Here is a 14,521-nt window from a genome sequence, read left to right on the forward strand (position 1 = left end):
CAGGACAGTCTGGATAAAGTTTTTTGTATTATGTAACTCCAAACGTTTAAGTATAACGCAATGAGATGCAATCCTTACATGAATCATGACATGCGCACTACCCAAAAATCCCTTGTTTACAAGCAGTAAGAGCAGCCGATAACAATTTACGTCAAAACACTTTTGGCTTCGTATCAAATGCATCATTGATTCACTATGCTAAATATAATAAACACCCATCTCGTTTCAATGCAAGGGGAACAATAAGGACGCAATATAATTTCGTTAAATGGTTTGATGACGTCTGTTCATTCAATTTTAGGCAGTGCGTTCCCCTTATAAGGGCCGTGGTTGCTATTTTAAGAAAACGCAATACCGAATAAAAAGATTATTTATATAACAAAAAAGACTGTTTAGACTTCACTTATTACTTGTTTGTTAGAAAGGAAAACTAAAGTAAATAACTGTGTATAGAGAAGTATCTAATTGTAACAAAGCAGCCAGTCAAATATCAGTTTAACAAAATTGTGGGTAAGACAGATAGTCATAATCATAATAATCATTATTTTCTAAGTTACACGTCCGAGGAAGAGTAGAGTTAGGACTAAGGACGGAATGTTTAATTAATTTAGTTTAATTTTTAAGAACTTTTTTAAGTGGCTGGCAAATGCCAGCAGCCAAAGTACTAATGTAATTAATTTTAAAAGCAATGCGTTTTACTTATATAATAGTATGTTATTATATATATAATGACGTACTTATATAATGACAATTATAACATTAAATTCAAAATTAATATTTGCGAGTAAATGTATAAATGTATGAGTATACAATACGAGCCCCGGTGCAAAAAAACTTCATTATTTTTGTATATCTATATAAAATATTAAACTGTTCTATTATCACATGTCGCGTTACTTATGCGATTTTTTAATTATGAATTGTTTTAAATTCGAAGAAGTTAAGCAAAATAGTTCGTCTAAGATTATTCCTTCTTTGTACAATTAGGTTGCATAATTTAAAGTTGTAATAGTAATTCTGGGTTATTCTGAAAAAAAATTTTTTTCTAATAACAATGGGTCGTGGCAAACCCATGTGTGAAGAGCTTCTAATGCGAATAGTTTGTGGAGTCGATGCTGGCAAATCAAGTTATCAAATATCTAAAGACGTGATACTTCCCAGGTCTACAGTCCAATCTATCATTCCTCGTAATATCCTAGTTAATATTCAAGAAGCTATAAAATAAAGGAAATGTTTCGGAAACGCTCTAATTCCCTGCCGTACATCATGTCGATATCAGAAATAGCCTGAACCCTGGAGCGAAGCCAGCGGAAAGCGGATATGACGTATCGATGCTTTGTAAATAACGACTTAAAATACAACGTATGGGTTTTTTGGTTAACGCGTTAATATGGACAAAAATAAACCGCAATGTTCTATACGGCTGTCGTATGTTATAATTGAATGGGAATGTCCACTGTTCTTCCGCAAATTATTAACGAGTTTGGTCTTTAAAGTTAGAGACATATGTACGTAACTCGCACGCAAAATCAAGATGCTTATCTAGTTCTGAATTCAGAAAATGATTGGAGAAACGTAATAAGAACTTAGTTATACCGTCCGAGCGTCTGTGCCTGAACCAGGAGATCCTGGCTTTAATTCCCGGCAAAACCAACTTTTCAGGTGCGTAAATTCAGAGCCTAATTGCCAATAATACAAATACGTGAAAAAAACACTGAAAAAGGCACAAAAATCTATCTCTCTCGGATACGAAAGTCCAAAGACCGTCTGTTAAAATAATGCGATTACAATATAAAATGAAAAAACTTAACTCTAAAATATCTTTTCTTTATAAAGTTTTGTAATTTTTTATTTCTATTTTATTGTTTTTTCATTGTACCTACTTGATTTCGTTGGTCGTGTTCACATGTTGTAGCGACGGCACCACTTTTCATATTTACTGTTTGTACGTAAATTTGTTTGATAGTATCATGTGTTTTTCCTAATTTTGTGGTTCAAATATAATCAAAAACAACAATCAGATAATACTAGTTGAGATCAACAAAAGCGAATGAAAACATACATTTTTTACATGCCTTACTTGACTTACATGTATGACAAAGAGATAAAACTGAGCAGGATATGTCAGGTAACTGTAAATAACGGTACTTCATCGTTTAAACTCGTGTGGAAGAATGCCCAACAGTGCATCTTCTATTTATTGTCAGTCTCTCGAAATCAGTCGGGGTAAGGAATCCATATTTGTTTAATATTAAATAAACAGTTGAAATATCTAATAAAACCGTTACTTACAAATAATTACGTTAGTTTGCAAATGCTAAAGAGAGGTCGCCTCGAGATTGACTCAAATAACTTTAAAATCGTATATTTATAAAAAATACCACCTGGGGTCTGCGATAAAATTTACGAAGCTTTAGGCAAGTGCCTAAGTATACAATTTTAGTTAATAAAACCTTAAAATATAGAAATGTAAAAATTGTGAAATTTCATAAATTAGATATTAACAACTAACTATAAGGTATAACTAAGAAACCAAATCATACGACTAGTTCTAAAACTAAAATAAAAATGCGATGCCTCCTGTGAGGATTGAACTCACGACCCCTGGTTTACGAGACCAGTGCTCTACCACTGAGCTAAAGAGGCTATATGTAGCCTTCGCCAAATAGGGCAACAAGTTATATTAAAAATATTCATAGGAATTGAAAACAAGTGAATTAAAAATAATTGTAACTTGTAATCGATTGGATATGAGAAAAAGTAATTACTGTTTTATCGCCGACCCTTACCAACGGGCCACTAGGTAATATTAATAAATTAAATTTTAACACTAAGAACGTACCTTTGCGATGGTGAGGATCCATCTGAAAAATGGTTTTTTTTTTAAATATCTTCAGGCTAGAATAGAACTTCTCTGTACTGTAGTTAATTAAAATAAGTAACTTAACCAAAATAAATTCTGAGTAAAGCTCTGTTTCACAATGTATAGATAAAGTACCAAATATCTACGCAACACATAAATTATTTGGAAGATAAAAGTTCCGAATAAGAAACTTCTCGTTTCATTGTACATATAACTTATGGATTTTACGTGACGAACAGCGCTATCTGGCAGTCATGAAACGCAACAATAGTGTTTATCCTACTAATAAGTAATAAATAGCTTATTTTAAACTGATGTAGAACTTGTACGTACATTGTGAAACTTAATCTTAAAAATTATGTCAAATATTTAACAAAACAAAAGAACTGCCGAAACCAGGGATCGAACCAGGGACCTTTAGATCTTCAGTCTAACGCTCTCCCAACTGAGCTATTTCGGCCGATACATAAGTTTCAAAATTTATGATCATTTCTTTCATTTGGCCTCAGAAATCATTGATTAATATAATCTTATAAATTCTATATAACACCGACTGAATAAATTAGTGGGATTGATACTAACAACAAATATTTATTAAAGTCTTCATAAATTGTAGAAATAGCGACATCTGGTTTAATCATGAAGTATTATTTTAAAAGCAACTTAATAACAACACCAAGTAGATACTATCTTATACAATAGATGGCGGTATGTAGCAAAAACAGAAATAATTTAACAAATATCAGATGGAAGCTAAGTTTGAAAAAATAATATTGTTTTGGTTTATTTCTGTGATACTATGATTATAATTGAATATGATATAATATATGTTTATCACATATTATGTCAAAAACGTTGGTTATATGAATGAATATGATACACATAAATGAATTACAAGGTAAAAAATATACCTATTTTCTCAGCCTGAACAGCCTTGTCAGCTGCTACTTTTCCTTCTTCATTCAGCAATAATCCACATGATTGGTATAGCCGACCACAGAGGTTTTTAGTTTTTTGTATATTCTCATATTCTTTTATTTCTTCCTGAAAGTGATTTTATATACAGTTAAAACCTGGATAAGTGAGAACTGGGTGGTTAGTGAGAAAACTCTATTAATGAGAGTATTTACTTTAATTTTGCATTCCTAAAACCTCTATGAGTGAGAAATATAAAACCTGTATAAGTGACAGTCATTTGTCGTGTGAACCTCTATAAGAGAGATTGATACTTACCTATAGCTCTATTCGCAACAGTTGAATATGTTTAACGTTTGCTATTTATGACACATCCATAAATTTTCAGGGCCCATATTTAATTCAAACCAACTGTGTATCTATTATTGTTTTGTTATTATCTATAATTCAAGTAACTCATTCTATACAGAAAGCCAAATGTGCATACTCACTTGTTTGCCAAGCTTAATACAGTCAGTTCATAAACAGCAGTTGCGGTAAAAAAGTTCCTGTACTTGGTCATAATGTCTGAATGACCTTTTTAAGTATGTTAATGTTTTTATAATATTAAATAGATTAAACAATTATGTTCAGCAACTATTTCAATAAATATGTAATAGCCATGTTAACACTTATTTTGTAGAGCTCAACATAACAAGTGGTATAACCTAGATAGGTTCACATATACAGTATAATAATAAATATGTGTAAATATTTCAAAGATGAGTTATTCTATTTGTGTTCTTTGAGTTATGTTACTTTACAATAACAAATGTGTGGCAAATCAATGCCATAATTATAGAAAGTTCTTATAGATGATTTGCAACTTTACCTTCAATTCTTTCAATTTGGTGAGGGACCGACTTGAATAAAATGGTCTGACATGACTTACATTTGATAAGTCTACATTATCCAAATTAAGAATCGCTGGCGCTGAAGACTGAGCGTGAAGATTCTTAACGCTTTTAACATTTTTTATTTGAAGAGAAGATTTTTTCAAATCTAAAGACTGCAGCGTTCTTTTGGGTTTCGTACTGTGTATGATCTTTTTAGGTTTTACATTTTCAGGAATGTAGTCACGCAAAACTGTTGGAAGTTCACTTATAACACCGGAACTGAAGTTTGAAATACTTGCTTTGCCGCCGAGACGTACGGAAGAAGTGTCGTGGCGGGTAATGTTTGGATTTGATTTTAAACTTGAACGAGATATACTGTTAATACGCGGCATAACCCTATCATAATAGTTTTTAGTTTTATGCTGATTTCTTTCCATTTTAATGGTAGTATATGTAACAAAATAGAATATAGTTCAGTTCGAATAGTCAGTGAAGCAAAACAATAAACATTGTAAGATATCGCCAGATGCCAGCAGACAGAATAACTATAACGTCAATTGTCATTATTCACTATCGACATTTATATATAGTGTAAAAACATTTGCTGCAACAAACAGGGCCTGAAACTGGCATAAAGTTAAAACTATTGCCATAATATTTTAAAAAAATAGGGCCTGTGCATTAGCTCTTTTAAATATTTACCCACAAGGATTAGGTATACGTTTCGACTTGTAAAATACACCGGCGCCAACTTTGCTATCTGCCAAACATACAATACACAAAAATTTCAAAATTAGCAGAGGTTTACACCAACCACAAAGTAGTTTTCATATGTTGCTATAATGTTACATTTGAAAGTTAGAATGTAAATTACTATTATTATTTACATATTTACATTTGCAATAGCTCAAAGTATATCTTATATCATTCAAATACCATTAGTTACAAATTATTGGTGGTGTATGTTGTACCAATAACTGTTTTAATAATAAAATATAAGGTGATTTTTTAATTATTTATTTGACTACAAGAGCAATTTTACATTAAATGTTTTTAATTTCCTAGAAGTTCTTTATTTTTGATTTCATATATGTTTTTGGCATCTGTTTGATATTGTTCACATAAAGCAGTTATTTGTTTTATAATATTATGAACTAAATCTTCTGAAACACCAGTCTGTTTTTTACTCTTCTTGATAAATTCATTTTGAATATCCTTCATAGCATCTCGACAATTAATATACAAAGCTTTTGCATTTCTTGACAGGGCCTCCCTATGCTCTTTAGTCACTTTAGGTACGGGAACATACAATCTAGTTCCATCCTGCTGAGGATTTAAGTTTAATCCTGAGCTGAGAATTGCTTTTAAAACATCTGGTATGACTTGAGGAAATGATGAAAAGTCTATAACAAGGGTTTTTGGATTTTTTCTTATGATTTGAGCGAGCTCCTGTAACTCATAATCTTTGCCCTCATATTTGATTGGTAAGCATTCTATTGAGCCTGTTGTCGATCTTAGTGATAGATTCTTTGCAAAATCCTCTCGCATTTTTTCAATTGACGTTTGGCATCTACTTTTTAGCTTATTCACATCAACTAATTCTGCCATCATTGTTGGATTAATATCCACTTTCGTTGTTTTGCCTTTCTTCTCTTTACCTCTATCTTTACTTTTAGCATAATTTCTGATTAAAATTGTATTTGTATTTAAAGAATTTATACCTACATAGTTTTGTAAGGGGTTAGGTTTTACATTCCTTAAAAATTTTGAAAACACTAAACGCTGTATAAAACGACTAGCCATTTTGTATAAGCTTGCTATTGTCGCCACCAGATCAAAATAAATAATTTCTGGCGAATAGATCAATTTTAATTATTATTTACTTTCAATGTTCACTGTTGAGTGTTGACTATTGACTATTGAGTATGCAGATTGCAGAAAACAGAACTTAGATTATAGACAGCAGAAGCTTGTTTAAATATATGTAATTAAAATTTTAGTTTGACATCTATAACGATTTTTGATAGGATGGACTAGCGGCTATAGCAATTAAATAAAACGTAAAAAATAAACTTGAAAACATTGTGTTTACTTATATATAAGAAAATATAATTCATAATTACACCGCACATCAAAAGTTAAAGAACTTAATACAATATTTTTATTCAAATGCAGTGCATCATAGACAAGTATACGTAGACACAATTACGACCTGCCAACACCTTCTGGTGTTCATGTCGCCGAGACACGTTTCTAAACATGCATTAATCTTGCACAGTGTCTTTCAAACTTTACTTTTGACAATGGTTTTGTTATTACGTCAGCTAACTGAATTTCTGTGAGACAGTAGCTAATATTTATTAATCCATTAACGAATTGTATAAAATGGTACCGCTATGTGCTTCGACCTTTTGTTGAAGGATCCAGTCTTCACAAGTTGAATCGAACTTTGATTATCAACATGCAAATTTATTTTTATGTCTGAACCGGTTTCGGTTATTTCTTGTAACAGGGATTTAATATACAATGCCTCTTTGTAACAGTCTGCCGTGGCTATATACTTGGCTTCAGTCGACGATAGCGCTACTATGGGCTGCTTTTTGGAAGCCCATGTTATTGGTCCATCGGCTATCATTAGCACGGAGGCAGAAGTGCTTCTTCACGTCAATAGATCTCCAACATAATCCGAGTCGCTGTAAGCATCGATGTTCTCTATCTCTTTGCTTCGTTTGAACAAAATACCTTTCTCTTTGGTTCCCACTAAATATCTGAATATTTTCTTAACTTTTGTGACGTCTTCTCTAGTGGGGTTTTCGACCTCTCTATGAACCAGATTGACCGCTTGTGTGATATCTGGTGTGGTTCTGGTAGACAGGTGTAGTAAACTTCCCACTGCTTTCCTATAGGGATATTCCTTCTCCTGGGCAGTTTCCTGTATCGATTTTGAATTGCTACTTGCGCGCGTGAACAAGGTTTGGCATTTTTTATGTTGTAGTTTTCCAGTACGTAATTTGTGTAGGATATCTGAGTAAGAATTATTCCTTTTGACTTTTTAATTTCCCAGATAATTTTCAGAATTTTCATTCTTTTTCATTTCAAATTTGGTTTCAAGTTTCTTCAAAATAACTTTTTCTCTCTTTTTCTTGTTTCTTTCCTATGACTAGTCCGTCATCAACGAATAGTCCGATTATTATTGACTTATCTCCGTTTGTGAAAACGCATCGTCTGTTTTGATTGTCTTCAATTCCAAATCAAACATCGCTTGGGTAAAAGTTTTGTTCCATGTAAATGGCGCTTTTGTCATTTTGTCAACGGTTCTAGCTCATTTAAAAAATAAATGTTTTCCTATTTACTTACTATTTAAAATATGCTTCTTCCATTTGCCACTAGATTTCACCCAACCACACTCTGCTACCACTGATAGGGTGGACTAGCGGCTATAGAAATTAAATAAAACGTAACTAATACTTGAAAACATTGTGTTGACTTGTATATGAGAAAATATAATTTATAATGACACCGCACATCAAAAATAAAAGAACATAATACAATAATTCAAATGCAGTGCATCATAGACAAGTATACGTGGACAATATCATTACCTTCCAACAATTTTGACGTCCAGGGGGTCTAGACAAGATGGCTTAACAGAAGTGTATGTAGAAAGTCTTTAACACTTTTGAGAAAATTTGTATGAAAATGACAGCTCGTGTCGACAGTCGGTAGCCTAGATCCAAAAAGCATGAGTCGGGATACAATGAGTGACGCCATGACAGTGCTACGAAAAGACACATTGAAGCTCACGGTTTTCGGTAGTCAACGGCCAATTAATGTTTCGGCAGTGTAGAAACAGCGGAGTTTTTCCGCCATGATTTTGCATGATCTCAAAAGCTGCTGTTTGCATTAATTCCGTACAACTATCCCCATCTTTAATAAAATGTCATAATTTGGTCGTTTTATACGAGCTAATTATATTATAATTAGAATGAGTTAAACTGTAAACACAAACAGTAAATGTATTAACTATAGAGTTAATATTTTTAACTCAAGAGTTTTAGTTTTTCAATGAATCAACGCGAGGATAACATAATAGATGCAGGTAATGAAGGATATCAAGAATGTCAGCAAATTAGTACATGTAAATATTTCTTACTTTAAGCCTTTAAGCTATAGTTTTCTGAAATTCGAACGTCCTAATTATATTGCATATCTTTTATTGATATTTATATTGCATGTAAGTTAATGAATTCATTCTTTAATTTAAAAAGAAAGTAGCAACTAACAAGCAAGTAACTTGTAAGTTAAAGATACTTGTTTGTTGTACACTTTATACCATTTAATATTGCTTATAATCGTAAAGTAAAATTATAGTAAATTTTATTTGTATATTTCAGATGTGAAAGCAGACACTAATGAACATAATTAGAAGTTATACACATATGTGAAGCTAATGATATAGAATTGATTTAAATTTATCAAATTAAGTGGATTTATGCTTCATGAAGCATATGAAACTTTGAAAATACCAAATCTAGTGAACAATACTAAGTAATCGTAACATTTTCTTGAATTTTTTTATTACTAAGTTAATATAGAGAAGTTTATCATAATATTGTTAATGAATGAGAAATTGGAATTCAATTCCCGTAGGAATTACTGACATTGTTTGGTAATTAAAAACTTTAATTGACAATAAACAGCAGAAGCCAATCTGTTGCTTATTGTCAATTAATTAAATATATTATATTTTTATGTTTAGAATAAAGTAAAGAGTTATTAAAGCTACCTACTCAATAAACATTGGACCAATCTCACACGAGTTTATCAGTTTTCTATTTGATCAATATACTAACAAAATAAATATTTTCTTTTCAGAAAAAGAGAAGACAATAAGACAACTACAAGTAGTAACAGAAACCACCAATGGAGAAGTTGTACTAAAGTCTTAGTTTTGAACTATTTTGAGTGTTATATTATGTACCTGAAAATGAATTTTATAATGAGGGATGAAATATTCTATGTATAATGTCAAAAATAACAGGAGTGTTACTAAAAGAGTAGCGAGAGTTTTTTACGCTGGCTTTTTCTCTTGGCCTACATCCTCTGTCTTCTTTGCCGATGAGTAGGGATGTCAACCTATTCAAATTTAATGACGTGGAATAAGTGATATTTGTATCTTATGTTCCATAATAAACATAGTTTTTTTTAAAGTAAGTTAACACACATAAAAATAAACTATTCAAACCATGTAGTAGACTTAGACTTATTCGATAATATTAACTCAAAATCTGTATTCCAATTGACATTGAAAATGTTTGACCACAAACAGAAAACTTAATTAAAACCAAACAGTTATGTTTAAGCTGTAATATACAAAAAAATCTGTACCATGAAGAACGGTTCGGTGGCCGTCAACCGACAACCTTATACTAGAATAATAAGTCCTGAGTACTTACCTCGTTACAATATCTTCTTACCAGGAAGAAAGGCACACAATATTATCAGCCGTAAGGATTTGGAGAAATTCTATTAGTTTGGGAACAAAGAGAGGTTAGACTGATACTAATACCTTACCACACGATAGTTCTCAAAAACGCACTAAACACTCACTATACAATTCTAAATAGTGGATGTAACTATTATAAATTATAATTAACTAAAAGTATATATCAAAATAAAAACGTGTCTTAAGTAACCCGAGTAAATCTCAACAATGATTCAACTAATAAAAGTGACGATCGGCCGAGAAAAAGCATTTGGGATCACCCTCATCAAAAATTATTAAATTGAAATTATGTATTTCGAACACAAATACTTATTTCAGTGTTCACACTAGTCTGGTTTTTTTTCTCATTTTTAAAAAATACTTAGGACTTTATCAACGAATCACAACTAATTGCTTAAATCTTCTTTTCACTCTTTATTTATTTACCAAACCGCACTACTATTTCCGTTATTTCTTCAAAGCGGTAACTAAATGTGTTGTTTCTTCATTTTGCAGATTATTTGTTCAAAAATAATCAAATCATTTGAGATCAAATCCTAAAAATTTAAAGTATGAGTACTACTAATTATTGTATATCGCGATTATGCAGGTTCAAAATATTGTATTTATTTATAACCTTAAACTTAACCTTAACTATGACGAATTTGCGGTAGTGTAGTAACGTGTCTCTTGATGCGAACGAAGCGTTTTTGACGATACAATTAGGCTTAAGCGGTAGTGTATGTCGAATCCTAATATAGTTAGACCCCAAGATATTATGGATTAATTATGCACCCTAATAGTATTTGAGATAGCCATCGCACTCTCAAATTCAAATAAACCAAAGGCTTACTAGGTAGTTGTAGTCTCACAAACTACATCTTGATTCGTGAAATAAATTGACGAAGCATAATTCATAGCTTACATTATTCATGATGACACCTATGGCTATGATAAAAGATTTATGATAAGTCATACTGCAGTTAATGAGTTTTGACAGTAATCGTCAACAAAAATACAGATGATTTTTTTCATAACTGTGCTTCCCTATATTTGATCTGTAAGTATATTTATAGTCTTTCTAGTTTGTGGATATCTGTAAATTGTGATTATTTCTAGGGCAATATTATCCTTTTCGGATTGCTTAGATTTAATTTAATTTCCTAGTATTTTTAAAATGTCTGTGTTATTACAGACAATTAAATTGTGTCTTAATAGAAAACCTTATAATACTTCTTATTGTAAATGCTTCTCCTTTAGAAATAAATCAGGTATTATCTAATATTATCAATACATTATAATAACTATGGTACAGATAGGTTATATTTTGTTTTAAATTTTCAGATAATTCTAAAAGATTTATTACATTTGACGAAGTTGTGGCACAAAGAAGAGCCGAAGCACAAAAAAGTCTCGTAGTTCAAGTAAATTCAGAGTCCTCATTTAATGAACTGTATGGATATTGTTCAAAATATGCAACTGTTAATGATGTTCACCATTATAAAAACTCAAATGACGAGGTAAAATAGCATGATAAATAGTTTATTTAGCAAAGAGTTTTAAAGAAGTTTTACCATATATCTTGTTGCATAATTTTAAAACTTACAACAGAACTTTATACTAGCCCTTATTAACTTGTTTCTTGCAGCATTATATGCTTATTGAATTTAGCTCTGAAGACAACATGAAGGATGTTTTACAAGCATGTAGTGCTCATCAGAAAGATGTTGATATTATGTCTGTACAGTCACCATTTCTTTGGTTTCGTGCCGCTCCCGGAGCAAAAGAAAAATTTCCTGCTAGTAATAAATTATTAGCAGTGAAACATGGTAGTTGTAAAATTGATGAAGATGTATTGTTTGATGAACTTCAAAACTGTGAAACAGTCTCACATCAATTGCAGCTACTCTATGATCAAACAAAATTGAATGATATGGATGTAAGGTTGCGGTATATGGTAGCTAGGCAGGTTGGTTTTCAATATAAATTCTTAAATTGTGTTTAAATAAATATAAAATCAAAGTAAATTTATTTTTAGCTAGAAGTTATATGTAGCAGTCTTTATGCAAACATAGCAATCAAGCCATTTGGTTCATCAGTGAATGGGTTTGGTAAAATGGGCTGTGACTTGGACCTTGTTTTAACAAATATTGTAGCCCCTGAAATGGTAAATGTTATTTCAAATTATTAAATTGCCCTAAGTTTTGTGATTTTAGGCTGTCCTATCCTATCCTATCCTAAATTATAAGAGAAATGTCTTGAAATAATTTTTTTTACACAAAAACTATAGAATATTGTATATATGTGTAATAATTAATGTATATATTAAAAACTATTGTAGTTTATAATGTTACAGTAGCAGTGTTGTCATTAAAAAAGTTTTCTTTTGCCTTTGATGTTACACTAGGTCACAATATTGTACTGTCATGATTTTACAGATGGATTCCAAAAGGCGTTTAGTATTTCAAGAAAAAAAATGTGAAGGAGGAAGAAGCCCATGGCAGCGCCATATGGAATTAGTGGCAACATTGCTTGAGCTGCGTGCTCCGGGTGCAGCCAGAGTGACTAGGATATTAAATGCTAGGGTGCCCATAGTTAAATATTCACATGAGATGGCTGATCTAGAATGTGACTTGTGCTATAATAACATGTTAGTACAAATTTTTCAATACATTTGTAATTTTCTTATCAAGAGTCAATATTCATTTAAAACATATAAAAGTAAATCCTGAAGCCCCTAAACTTCTTCTCCATTGATTTTTGCAGTTCTGGTGTATACATGTCGGAGTTGCTATGGCTACTTGGGTCTCTAGATTCTCGAGTCAGGCCACTAACATTTGCCGTGCGGCGCTGGGCGCGTGCCTGTTCTCTTACGAGCCCACATCCTGGAAGGTGGATTACTAACTTTCCTCTGACACTGATGGTCCTTTTTTTTCTTCAGCAAAAAAGAAATGATGGTATTGTACTGCCAAGCTTGAAGTACTTGGTAAAAATGTCTAGTAAGTATCACTTTTATTGTCTTTTTTAACTTTTTATTAAGTTGTTATGACGTTCTAACATTGATTTATTTTTAGTTTTCGTCAAACGTTATCCTTTAATTTTGTTTTGCATTGAAGCAGTAATTTATTGACAGGTGGCGCGGATTCGGTTTAGAGTTCAATCTGAATATGTTGCAATGTTTTTAGTAGAAATTATGTCTTTTTTTTGTCATTTTGTTTGGAGAGGCAATGCGTTTTTGCCTATTACCTTTTTTAACAAATTTCAAAAGAATAAAACGAATTAAGGATGAAAGATTTAATGGAATTTTTCTTATGCTATACTTATAAAATCTGTGTTTTCTGTTTATTTAGCATGTTAATTTACTGCAGGTAAAGAAGATGTCCGCATAGCCGAAGAGAATCTCAACTGTACATTCCTACGTGACCTAAACAAACTGCCAGAAGACAGCTACAGTCAAAGCAAAGACGACTTACAAACTCTACTATTTCAATTCTTTGAATTTTACGCGCAATTCGATTTCCAAGACAAAGCCATTTCTATTAACGAAGGTGTTCCAATTAGAAAGCCGAATGCGTTACCGCTATATATAGTCAATCCTCTGGAACAATCGTTAAACGTGAGCAGAAATGTCAGTTTCGAAGAGTGTGAGAGACTTAAAACTGAAGTGAGAAATGCAGCCTGGCACTTGGAGAGCGTTTTAGATGGCAAGAAAACAGACGATTGGGGATTATTAGGGCTCATAGAAAAAAAGACCACGAGAAGTCTTAAAAAATTGCTGCGAGTCGGTAACACACATAGATTAGTTTCCGTAAAAGACTTATTTGTCGAAGACGGCGAAGGTTCAGAAATAAAAAAATTAAAGACTGATGAAGATATACAAGATAGCGTGAAAGACATAAAAAATAAACTGGTCTCTAAAGACCAAAAAGAGCGAAGAATGAAATTTAAGAACACACAAGTGGCTAACGAAGTGTTTAGGATAAAACGGAATAAATTATGATTGTTTCCAAATACCAAGTAGGTGGGATGTATGAGTGTATGAATTATATGAGAATAAAGAAATATAATGGGGATCATAAAGAATTTTTAAACCAGTTTTATCTCAAACGTGACATTCTTGCAAAGAGATATGATTTTAATGAAGCAATGTAAAATATATAGAAAAAAGCCTTTTGGCACAAGTGCTAAAGTTCGTAAGCCTATGTTATGTATGTTTTTCCTCGAAACAGAAACTAAGTTTCACAATAATTTCCGTAATTTGAGTAAAATTTATGTTATTACAACATATTTAAAAAAAAACCTTAATTTAGAAAAAGGCCTTTTGTAACATTCATACCAAACAGACAACATAGATAATATTAAAAAACTAATTTGTGACAGATT

The 14,521-nt window shown here is 31.7% G+C and overlaps 2 protein-coding genes and 2 non-coding genes across 4 annotated transcripts; 1 reads left to right on the forward strand and 3 right to left on the reverse strand.

Moving 5' to 3' along the window:
- Positions 1 to 2,574: 2,574 nt before the first annotated feature.
- On the reverse strand, positions 2,575 to 2,646 carry Trnat-cgu. Its single transcript has one exon. It is a non-coding gene; the product is annotated as a tRNA-Thr (tRNA).
- A 604-nt stretch (positions 2,647 to 3,250) lies between these two features.
- On the reverse strand, positions 3,251 to 3,323 carry Trnaf-gaa. The gene has a single exon. It is a non-coding gene; the product is annotated as a tRNA-Phe (tRNA).
- Positions 3,324 to 5,688: 2,365 nt separating this feature from the next.
- LOC123713966 (ribosome-recycling factor, mitochondrial) lies at positions 5,689 to 6,596 on the reverse strand. Its single transcript, XM_045667887.1, has one exon. It carries the CDS (start codon positions 6,454 to 6,456, stop codon positions 5,707 to 5,709), a length of 750 nt encoding a protein of 249 aa, XP_045523843.1. The 5' UTR covers positions 6,457 to 6,596; the 3' UTR covers positions 5,689 to 5,706.
- Positions 6,597 to 11,263: 4,667 nt separating this feature from the next.
- On the forward strand, positions 11,264 to 14,511 carry LOC123714742 (poly(A) RNA polymerase, mitochondrial-like). Its single transcript, XM_045669208.1, has 7 exons — positions 11,264 to 11,409; positions 11,483 to 11,658; positions 11,787 to 12,107; positions 12,177 to 12,305; positions 12,577 to 12,788; positions 12,905 to 13,137; positions 13,507 to 14,511. The coding sequence occupies exons 1-7, from the start codon at positions 11,316 to 11,318 to the stop codon at positions 14,136 to 14,138; spliced, it is 1,797 nt and encodes a 598-aa protein (XP_045525164.1). The 5' UTR covers positions 11,264 to 11,315; the 3' UTR covers positions 14,139 to 14,511.
- Positions 14,512 to 14,521: the final 10 nt, after the last annotated feature.

The sequence above is a fragment of the Pieris brassicae genome, chromosome 9, assembly GCF_905147105.1.
Source record: "Pieris brassicae chromosome 9, ilPieBrab1.1, whole genome shotgun sequence".
Classification (NCBI taxonomy): Eukaryota; Metazoa; Arthropoda; class Insecta; order Lepidoptera; family Pieridae; genus Pieris; species Pieris brassicae.